Here is an 11,394-nt window from a genome sequence, read left to right as displayed (position 1 = left end):
TTTACGATCGCTTGCCCTTGCAGTCATCAACCACAGTTATTGGAAGTGGGCCTAACCTCTGACTTAACAGTCCAGCTGTAGAGCAGCAGTTTCCACAGTTATTGGCAGTGAGTCTAACCTTTTACTAAAAAGCTAGATTACAAGGCACCAGCTGTCCTTTTATTCGATTTCTATGACATGCAGGACGTAAGGTAGTAGTATTCCTACATAACTACCACAAGGTGAACCGCATATTCATATGGAATATGGCAAAAATTTTATTAACTTGCCAAAGTTTTAGCTTAATGGAGAACATATCAGCTTGTGGTGTTGTCTTTTTGTGGATTCCCAATTACGCCTTATCTACTTATTGATAATCTGATAGATATACCTAATATGTGGGAATCAACAAAAACCAACACCATAAGTTGATATTTTTAAAGTCTTAAGCTAACACATAACTATTTTGCATTTGCAGAAGGCAAATAACCACACGGGATACATGATCTGTAGATTGTACTATCTTCAATGACAAACTTCGTGTTAAAAATAACGGAATATATATCAGATAACTACTTACAGATGCATTTATTCAATACATTTATCTTTGACAAAAAGAAAACTTGAAGTTTCTTATAGCCTTAGAAAATCTAAAGGAAAAGCCGATGAATAAACGAGATATGTTCCAGCGAATAGTTTTATTTCCTAAATTTCAAAATCAGTTAATCAAAAAATCAAACAGGAAAGGTCTATCCTTAATGAATGCTTGGGATTTTAAATGAGAACAAGAACAACAAATAACCTATTACAAGTCCCAAATTGATGGTTGAAGAGAGTTACAATAAAGAATTCCATTCCACGAAAATTTACTGCATTACAAAGGAAATATGTGAAAATCAAGTTTTACCCCTGAGCCTTTCTCATTATTTCTCTTAAAGCAACTACATCCAACTGTGCCTGAAGCAAGACCAGGTTACGCTAAGAAAATGTCGAAATTAACGATATTTGATCTTATATTCTGACATAGGCTAAAGTTTTCTGAGGAAGATTCAATAAAAACATTGTCTAGTCAAAACTTGATTCTGGATTTTTTTAGGCATTCCAGAATTTACTTTTCTTAACTGTCGAATCATATGTTTTTGTTTTGGTTGCTTTTGTGAAGTTTTACCATAAAAAAGCAAATATTAAAAAGAAAAGAAATATAAAGTATTCCTGAAAAAAACTATTGAGTAATCTACGTGACGTAATCAACAATGACGAAGGCAAAAATTCATAAAATATTTTACCTGGTGTCTTCCAACAAATGTTATACACTATAAACAGATGTATCTCAAAAATTCAACAAAACGGGGCCCGGTACCTCTTACCATTAGCTTAATTTTGCCCAATTCATAAAACTTTGATTTCGTATAAAATCGGGAGAACAGTTATAATTCTACAGAATTATAATGGGCTTCCTACACATTTAACAAATTTCTTCGCAATAAATTACCATAATCTTTTCAGATATAAATTTGTAACTATGCTCTTTAAAATAATAGCCTATTCCCACAGGAGAACATAACATATTACATGTTAAACTAGAAATAAACATGTTGAATAATACCATGCAAAATCTATCTTTCACTGAACACGTAAGTAACTTTTTGAAAGATTTTGAACTTATACAAAAAAGATATGAGAATCAATCAGAGGATTTTCAATAAAAGAGTTACCAAGACAATATTCAATATACAACATAAGATTTTCTAAGCTAAAATACAATGCTTCACCATACTTTTCAAAGGAACTTTATTCTCGAAAAAAAACTGTTTAATGACAAACAACACAATAGCATAAAATTCCATAAGATTTACGAAACCAATCAAAACAAAAAAATGAGGAATATTTCGAGAAGAGATGAATTATACGTTTCCAAACTACTTCGTACCGAACCTTTAACCATAAACTAATGGCCCCTATGAAAACTTCCTTAATGCTTTTATTGTAATCATCGCAAATGAGAACACACTGAAGCAAAATAAATGTAAAAAGGCGATGAACAGGATATCCCTGAAATCTCGTGAGAGAGAGAGAGAGAGAGAGAGAGAGAGAGAGAGAGAGAGAGAGAGAGAGAGAGAGAGAGAGAGAGAGAGAGAGAGAGAGAGAGAGAGAATGGGAATACCGGATCAAGGTCGCAGACTTCTAAAGAGGGGATAGGGAAAGGTAGAGAGGATCGTGTGGGGGAGGAGGAGTTCAGGTCATGCAGTATATAAAGCCCAAAAGCCATGCCAATAGCATCACTCGCCAGCTGCTTCTCTTCTGGCTACGAACTCCTCCTGTTCTATCTCTTTCTTTTCCATATCTTCGCTCATCTAATTTCTATTTTCTTATATTTACGACGCTGCTAAAATCATGAAAATCGTCCTTTTAGCAGGTAAGAGTAAAAGAATACATTAGACTATAAACTAAAATGAATTCTTACAATAATTGCATTTTTAAGAAAAAGACCAACTACATGAAATGCTAACACTTTAATTTCTACAGCCCTCTTCGGGATTGCCATTGCCGACCGCCTCCCGTCCTCCAGTTACGGGGCACCTAATGGCGGTTCTTCCAACGGCAATGGTGGATCTAATGGAGCTCCCAGTAACGGCTACGGTGCACCAAATGGAAACGGTTTTGGAGGATCAAACGGTGCTGCTAATGGCCTCAGCAATGGCTACAGTGCACCAAATGGAAATGGTCTTGGAGCATCAAATGGTGCTTCCAGCAATGGTTACACCAATGGAAATGGCAATGGAGCCTCAAATGGTTCTGGACGTAACGGAAACGGCTTTGGGGGATCCAACGGAGCCCCAAGAAATGGCTATGCTGCTCCCCCAAGCAACGCATACGGAGCCCCTACCAACGGCTACGGAGTAGACCCTGAAATTGCTGCCTTGACTGAAAATATTCCAGGCGGTGGAGTCCCTGGTGAGGATTACCCAATCTTGGCCTCTGTCCCTGACACCGGATTCGACTGCAACGCCCAGAATGTCCCTGGATATTACGCCGACACCGCCCCTGAAGCTGGCTGCCAGGTCTTCCACATCTGCCAGGACAGACCCAATGGACGCCGCCAGCAGGACTCCTTCCTCTGCCCCAACGGAACCATCTTCAACCAACAGTACCTCGTCTGTGATTGGTGGTTCAACTTCGACTGCGCTGATGCTGAAGACTTCTACTCTGTCAACGAACTCATCGGAGTTGATCCTAATGCTGGATACGGATATGGACCAAATGGTAATGGTAATGGTAACGGTAATGGTAATGGTAACGGCAATGGAAACGGATATGGTTCAAATGGAAATGGAAGAAATGGAAATGGAAATGGAAGAAACGGTAATGGAAGAAATGGAAATGGTAGCAATGGAAATGGAAGCAATGGGTATGCTTCCAATGGAAATGGCTCAAATGGAAATGGTGCCCCTGCAGCTCCTTCCAATGGCTACGGTGCCCCACCTGCTCCATCAGGCAACTATGGTGCTCCTTTCTAAATCATTAATATTCACTCCTATAACCCCATACCTTATAGAAAAGAACTCGTCACTATTTCAAAGCACTTCGTCTCCTAAAGCTATTTCTTATGATCTATAATCTTGTGATTTTAATTGTAAATATTTTTCTAATGTTTCCATTCATATATAACATTTTCCGTTGTAAAATATTCTCATGATTCTATCTTTACCCTTTATAGTTACTACTTATTTTCATTAGCCATGAGCCCTGTCCAGTTCCTATTCTAGATTCTCTCCTTTCCCGATTTCTTCATCTTCCTCATTCAAGTGACCCATACGCTATTATTTCTTTATTTCGACTTATCCTAAATTCCATGGATTTTCTTAATGGATCTTTTATTAATCTATACTTTAAACCCTTTTCTTATCCATTCTCACTTGCTCGAATGTTTATAATACCTTTTCTCTACTACTTTACCCTAAAATAACCATTTTTTGACAAAAGGTTTCACTTCCTTTCTCGCTTTACATTTTGAAATAGTTTAACCTCTTTAGTTGAACTTCCCATCATCACCTCCTCATTGCAACGAAACGAGTGAGAAAAAGTGCAAAACCATTTGCATGAAAACCAATATATAAATGTATATGTTTATTTTTTTAATAAACGCAAGCATCGAATGTTGTATTTTCTTTCAACCATCCCAACCTTCGAGTATACGTATGAAATACAAGTAAACATGTTAAACAGTTAAAACAAAATGGAGGAAACTACCATAATATTCAACTGTTAAATGAAAAGCAAGATACCAAGTAATTCTATAAAAAAAAAAAAAAAAAACTTGAGAACTGAAAATTTCAGAAAATAATAAATACCACTCTAATACGCCTCGTAGGAAGTCAGCTTACAAAACAAAATGACAACTAACATCTACAATCTTAGAGGATTATCATAAAGAGGTAAAGGTCGCAAATGCTGACTTCAAATAATGATCTTCACTTGATAATAATTCTATTCCATAACAACACATCAAAAATGAAAGTTCTTCACAAATCAGAAACTCAAGTAGTGACACAAAACATTAGAGTATAGGACTTCCCAATACATAGCGAAAAAATACAAAATGATATTATAAGATATTAAGATAAAAACGAATTACTTCCTCACATGGCATAATATTCTTTAAAAAAATGAACAAAAAAATATAACTAACTATAAAATCTAATATATATGACCAAGATGAAAAAAAAAAATGCAATAGTTTTTCAGAATCACATATCTAGCGTAAATACACGTGTGTGTCCTGATGTCTATTGAAATTATCTAAATTTCACAAATGGATACAATTATTCAGTTATTTCAAATAATTCCCGTTTAATAAAGAATTCAATAGAAGCAATAGTGTCGGTAATACTTGGGTATAATTCGACCTGAATTACCTTTCAAAAAGGGGCATTGGCAACAGACATGACGACGTTGTTTAATTTCGTAGTGTCTGAAGACAACCCACTACTCTTTGATTTCAGGAAATTAAAAAACCTCTCAATAGATGACAGCCGATCGCTAAGAATATCTATCATTTAATTCTATTACAATGCTATTATCATGTTTTCTTTTTTTTTTTCTTTGAAAAATATGTCTGATAAATGTGAGGAAACCTCCCTGGTTCGCCTTCCATAGGTCGGGAGTTCGAACCCACCATGCACCACAATAGTTTTCATTACCATCCAAAACAACACCGTTCTTGTAAGCTAAGATTGAGTGGCTGCAGATTAGATCTACCTGCTGAAGTTTTTAAGCAGCCACTGACTTGACGTTTATGGTCCTAGCTTACCCAGAGAGAAAAAATAGCCACTAATCATACTAGCATATGATTGGTTTGGAAGATATAGTGCAAATAAACAAAATGATCTGACCCTTGCCTCTGCAGGTCAACATCTACTCTACGGTGTTTTACCAGGTTTTCTGGCTATGTCAACATGCGCCAAAAATTAATAAGATTTTTACCAGCTTTTCTGGCTATGCCAACATGCGCCAAAAATTAATAACAATTTTTACCAAGTTTTCTAGCTATATCAACATGCCCCAAAAATTAATAAGATTTTTACCAGCTTTTCTGGCTATGCCAACATGCGCCAAAAATTAATAACAATTTTTACCAAGTTTTCTAGCTATATCAACATGCCCCAAAAATTAATAAGATTTTTACCAGCTTTTCTGGCTATGCCAACATGCGCCAAAAATTAATAACATTTTTTACCAAGTTTTCTAGCTATATCAACATGCCCCAAAAATTAATAAGATTTTTACCAGCTTTTCTGGCTATGCCAACATGCGCCAAAAATTGATAACAATTTTTACCAAGTTTTCTAGCTATATCAACATGCACCAAAAATTAATAAGATTTTTACCAGCTTTTCTGGCTATGTCAACATGCGCCAAAAATTAATAAGATTTTTGCCAGCTTTCCTGGCTATGTCAACATGCGCCGAAAAATTAATAAGATTTTTTACCAGCTTTTTTGGCTATGGCAACATGCGCCAAATATTAATAAAAATTTTACCAGGTTTTCTGGCTATGTCACCATGCTCCAAAAATGAGTAATAGTTTTATACCAGGTTTTCTGGCTATATCAACAGGCGCCACGATTTATAAGTCTTTTTACCATGTTTTCCGGCTGTCAACATGAACCAAAAATGAGTAATTTTTCTTACCAGGTTTTGTGGCTATATCAACATGCGCCAAAAATTAATAACAGTTTTTTACAAGGTCTTCAGGCTATATCAACATGCCAGAAAAATCAACATTTTTTACCAGGTTTTCTAACTATATCAACATGCACCAAAATTTAATGTGTGTTTTTAACAGGTTTTCTGGCTATCTCAATATGAGTAAAAAATCAAGAACAGTTTTTAACCAGGTTTTCTGACTATGTCAATATGCACCAAAAATTAACGGGTTTTTACCAGGTTTTCTGGCGCTGTCAACCTGCGACAAAAATTAATAGCAGTTTTCTACCAGGTTTTCTGGCTATGTCAACATGCAGCAAAAATTAATAAGTCTTTTACCATGGTTCAAAGCTATGTCAACATGCTACAAATATTAATTACAATTTTTACAAGGTTTTCTGGCTATGTCAACATGTGCCAAAAATTAATTTTTTTTTCCAGGTTTTCTGGCGCTGTCAACCTGCAACAAAAATTAATAGCAGTTTTCTACCAGTTTTTCTGGCTATGTCAACATACACCAAAAATAAATAACAGTTTTTACCATGTTTCCTGGCTATGTCAACATGCACCGAATATTAATAAAAAATTTTCCTAGGTTTTCTGGCTATTTCAACATGCACCAAAAATTATAAACACCTTTTTACCAGGTTTTTTAGTTATATCAACATTCGCCAAAAATTAATAACAGCTTTTTTACCAGGTTTCTGGCTATGTCATCATGGGCCAAAAATTAATAACCAATTTTTATCAGGTTTTCTGGCTATGACAACATGCATCAAAAATTAATAACAGTTTTTATAAGGTTTTCTAACTATGTCAATATGCGCCAAAAAATCATAAAAGTTTTTTTTTTTTTACCAGGTTTTCTGGCTATGTCAACATGAGCCATAAAATCATAATAGTTTTTTACCAGGTTTTCTAGCTACGTCAACAAGTACATAAAATTGTTAAGTTTTTTACCAGGTCTTCTAGCAATGTCACTTGCGCAAAAATTTGATGAAATACTTTACCAGGTTTTCTGGCTATGTCAACAAGTACATAAAATTGATGTTTTTACCAGGTTTTCTGGAAATGCCAGCATGCGCCAAATTTAATATCAGGTTTTTACCAGGTTTTCTATCTTTGTCAACATGCCCCAAAAATTAATAAAAGTTTTGCCAGATTTTCTGGCTATGTCAACATGCGGCAAAAATTAATAACAGTTTTTGACACGGTTTTCTATGTCAACATGAATCAAAAATTGATAATAGTTTTTTACCAGGTTTCCTGGCTATGTCAACATGCGGCAAAATTTAATAAGTTTTTTACCCGGTTTTCTACGTCAACATGAAAAAAAAATTAAGTTTTTTACCAGGTTTTCTGGCTATGTCAACATGCGGCAAAAAATTAGTGATTGAATGATGATGTGATCAAGACTGCAATCAGACTTCCTACGGATTCGGTATGTGTCCATGGGTCAACAACCGAACAATTGGCCACAGATAAAAGAAGGGTCTTCGCGGTAAGAGACGAACTATTTTGAGGATGGATTTCCATTACATCATTTTTTTTTTCTTACATACATTGGTCTTCAAAAACAATGCAATCGGCGATAAAGTAAATCTAAATTACCCGTGAAACGAAAATTCACAATCGGGAAAAAACTTATCTAAATATAATGGATATAAAAAAACCCATTATAGATGTTTTTGTTGCGGTTGTGAAACTAAGCTACCCGTTCCCTAACATGGTCTTTACTATTAACACAGGAAATAATAAAATCAAACAATATAACAGACTCTTTAACTACATACAATCTACAGTAGATATTCGTGGGGGGAAAATGTGGAGTAGTCTAAGGACGTAACCAATAATGTCCAAGGAATAAAACATAAAATTTCTTGGCTTAACGTTAGGTAATAGTATCTTGAATCATATTAGAAACGGATGTATTCCATAAACGTATGAGATTTGGATAAGCAACTCTTTGCATTACCTGATTTTGCCTAATCAATATCATCAACTTGATATTTCGTATGATACTCGATTGTAAATTTCATTCTTAAGTAAATTTTCTAAACCTTTTAATTAATGGATTGTATGCTGTATACGTTTAAAAGTTTTAAAGGCCACACATTACTGGCAAAGGCAAGGGACAATGACATTGCCCTAGCAAGTAAGATAATGCCCTAGAAATTGATCATATATACATATGATCAGCACCCAATCACACTCTCCACCTGAGCTCGGACCACGGAGGACCAGGCTATGGGTGCTGATTAATCAGCACCCATACGCTCTCCCATAATCCCCATCCTTAAGTGTGTGTGTGTGTATGTGTGTATGTGTGTGTGTGTGTTGAGATTGCCTTGCCTTATGCAAGATACGGCCTCTTGCATTGGCATCCCGTAAACCAATGTAATTGTAATTTACTTTAATTTACTTTGAAAGAGGCATCATCCTTAGCTCACAAGGATGGTGAGACACTAAAGGAACTAACAAAGTTTGAGCGGGACTCGAACACAAGTCTGGCGATTACCAGGTAGAGACGTTACCAATAGGCCCCACCAAAAAGTTTCACTTATAAATTTAGAAAATTCATGCTGACTTTACTTACAATTGCATCTGAATTAAAAGTAAAAATTAGTCTTATTGGGGAACACATAACACATTGAAAATTACACTAAGAAATAAATATGAAATACGTGTTACACTGTACGCCGTGTCATTTTAATAAATACATACTTTATCGTCTTGTAAGACTGTTGAATTACTCAAAAACCAATTAGTAAAATAGTCAGTCAGTGGAGTTTATAAATTCATGTCACCAACATACCATTCAACACATCTAATAAACTATTCTAAGTTGAAATAAAATGATTCATAAAATACTATATTCACAAAGGATTTACGGAACCACTCAAAACGAACATACACGAGTAAGGAGTGGTTGGAGAAGAGCCAAATTATACCAGTCTTAAAACTACTTCATCCAGTAGCTTTAACCACAAATTTTTGACAGCTTTGCAAACTTCCTTCGGGTCTTTAAAAATATCCCTGAAATCTCGTGAGAGAGAGAGAGAGAGAGAGAGAGAGAGAGAGAGAGAGAGAGAGAGAGAGAGAGAGAGAGAGAGATAGTAATACTGGATCAAGGTCGCAGACTTCTAAAGAGGGGATAGGGAAAGGTAGAGAGGATCGTGTGGGGGAGGAGGAGTTGAGGTCATGCAGTATATAAAGCCCAAAAGCCATGCCAATAGCATCACTCGCCAGCTGCTTCTCTTCTGGCTACGAACTCTTCTTATTCTCTCTCTCTCTTTCTTCTCCATATCTTGACTCATCTAATTTCTATTTTCTTATATTTACGACGCTGCTAAAATCATGAAAATCGTCCTTTTAGCAGGTAAGAGTAAAAGAACACATTAGACTATAAATCAAAATGAATTCTTACAATAATTGCATTTTTATGAAAAACACCAACTACATGAAATGCTAACACTTTAATTTCTACAGCCCTCTTCGGGATTGCCATTGCCGACCGCCTCCCGTCCTCCAGTTACGGGGCACCTAATGGCGGTTCTTCCAACGGCAATGGTGGATCTAATGGAGCTCCCAGTAACGGCTACGGTGCACCAAATGGAAACGGTTTTGGGGGATCAAACGGTGCTGCTAATGGCCTCAGCAATGGCTACAGTGCACCAAATGGAAATGGTCTTGGAGCATCAAATGGTGCTCCCAGCAATGGTTACACCAATGGAAATGGCAACGGAGCCTCAAATGGTTCTCGCCGTAACGGAAACGGCTTTGGGGGATCAAACGGAGCCCCAAGAAATGGCTATGCTGCTCCCCCAAGCAACGCATACGGAGCCCCTACCAACGGCTACGGAGTAGACCCTGAAATTGCTGCCTTGACTGAAAATATTCCAGGAGGTGGAGTCCCTGGTGAAGATTACCCAATCTTAGCCTCTGTCCCTGACACCGGATTCGACTGCAACGCCCAGAATGTCCCTGGATATTACGCCGACACCGCCCCTGAAGCTGGCTGCCAGGTCTTCCACATCTGCCAGGACAGACCCAATGGACGCCGCCAGCAGGACTCCTTCCTCTGCCCCAACGGAACCATCTTCAACCAACAGTACCTCGTCTGTGATTGGTGGTTCAACTTCGACTGCGCTGATGCTGAAGACTTCTACTCTGTCAACGAACTCATCGGAGTTGATCCTAATGCTGGATACGGATATGGGCCAAATGGTAATGGTAATGGTAACGGTAATGGTAATGGTAACGGCAATGGAAACGGATATGGTTCAAATGGAAATGGAAGAAATGGAAATGGAAGAAACGGTAATGGAAGAAATGGAAATGGTAGCAATGGCAATGGAAGCAATGGGTATGCTTCCAATGGAAATGGCTCAAATGGAAATGGTGCCCCTGCAGCTCCTTCCAATGGCTACGGTGCCCCACCTGCTCCATCAGGCAACTATGGTGCTCCTTTCTAAATCATTAATATTCACTCCTATAACCCCATACCTTATAGAAAAGAACTCACCACTATTTCAAAGCACTTCGTCTCCTAAAGCTATTTCTTATGATCTATAATCTTATGATTTTAATTGTAAATATTTTTCTAATGTTTATATTCATCTGTAACATTTTCCGTTGTAAAACATTTTCATAATATGATCTTTTCCCTTTATAGTTACTACTTATTTTCATTAGCCATGAGCCCTATCCAGTTCCTATTCTAGATTCTCTCCTTTCCCGATTTCTTCATCTCCCTCATTCAAGTGACCCCTACGCTATAATTTCTTTATTTCGACTTATCCTAAATTCCATGGATTTTCTTAATGAAGATCTTATTAATCTATACTTTAAACCCTTTTCTTATCCATTCTCACTTGCTTGAATGTTTAGAATACGTTTTCTCTACTACTATACACTTAAATAACCTTTATTTTACAAAACGTTTTACTTTCTTTCTCGCTTTACGTTTTGAAATAGTTTAACATCTTTAGTTGAACTTCCCATCATCACCTCCTCATTGCAACGAAAAGAGTGAGAGAAAAAGTGCAAAACCATTTGCATGAAAACCAATATATAAATGTATATGTTTATTTTTTTAATAAACGCAAGCATCGAATGTTGTATTTTCTTTCAATCATCCCAACCTTAGAGTATACGTATGAAATATAAGTAAATATGTTAAGCAGTTAAAACAAAATGGAGGAAACTA

General features: G+C 36.5%; 2 protein-coding genes across 2 annotated transcripts; both read left to right on the top strand.

Moving 5' to 3' along the window:
* The first annotated feature begins 2,266 nt into the window (after positions 1-2,266).
* On the top strand, positions 2,267-4,124 carry LOC137620558 (aspartate and glycine-rich protein-like). Its single transcript, XM_068350812.1, has 2 exons — positions 2,267-2,395; positions 2,506-4,124. Exons 1-2 carry the CDS (start codon positions 2,374-2,376, stop codon positions 3,495-3,497), a joined length of 1,014 nt encoding a protein of 337 aa, XP_068206913.1. The 5' UTR covers positions 2,267-2,373; the 3' UTR covers positions 3,498-4,124.
* Positions 4,125-9,431: 5,307 nt separating this feature from the next.
* LOC137620559 (aspartate and glycine-rich protein-like) lies at positions 9,432-11,245 on the top strand. The gene is made up of 2 exons (XM_068350813.1): positions 9,432-9,564; positions 9,675-11,245. Exons 1-2 carry the CDS (start codon positions 9,543-9,545, stop codon positions 10,658-10,660), a joined length of 1,008 nt encoding a protein of 335 aa, XP_068206914.1. The 5' UTR covers positions 9,432-9,542; the 3' UTR covers positions 10,661-11,245.
* Positions 11,246-11,394: the final 149 nt, after the last annotated feature.

This window comes from Palaemon carinicauda, chromosome 27, assembly GCF_036898095.1.
Source record: "Palaemon carinicauda isolate YSFRI2023 chromosome 27, ASM3689809v2, whole genome shotgun sequence".
Taxonomy (NCBI): domain Eukaryota; kingdom Metazoa; phylum Arthropoda; class Malacostraca; order Decapoda; family Palaemonidae; genus Palaemon; species Palaemon carinicauda.
Note: the sequence above shows the minus strand (reverse complement) of the source record. Positions and strands in the feature narration are given on the sequence as shown.

Coding starts and splice junctions, on each gene's coding strand:
- LOC137620558 (XM_068350812.1), top strand. CDS start 2,374: ATGAAAATCGTCCTTTTAGCAG. Junction 2,396..2,505: donor GAAAATCGTCCTTTTAGCAG/GTAAGAGTAAAA, acceptor TAATTTCTACAG/CCCTCTTCGGGATTGCCATT.
- LOC137620559 (XM_068350813.1), top strand. CDS start 9,543: ATGAAAATCGTCCTTTTAGCAG. Junction 9,565..9,674: donor GAAAATCGTCCTTTTAGCAG/GTAAGAGTAAAA, acceptor TAATTTCTACAG/CCCTCTTCGGGATTGCCATT.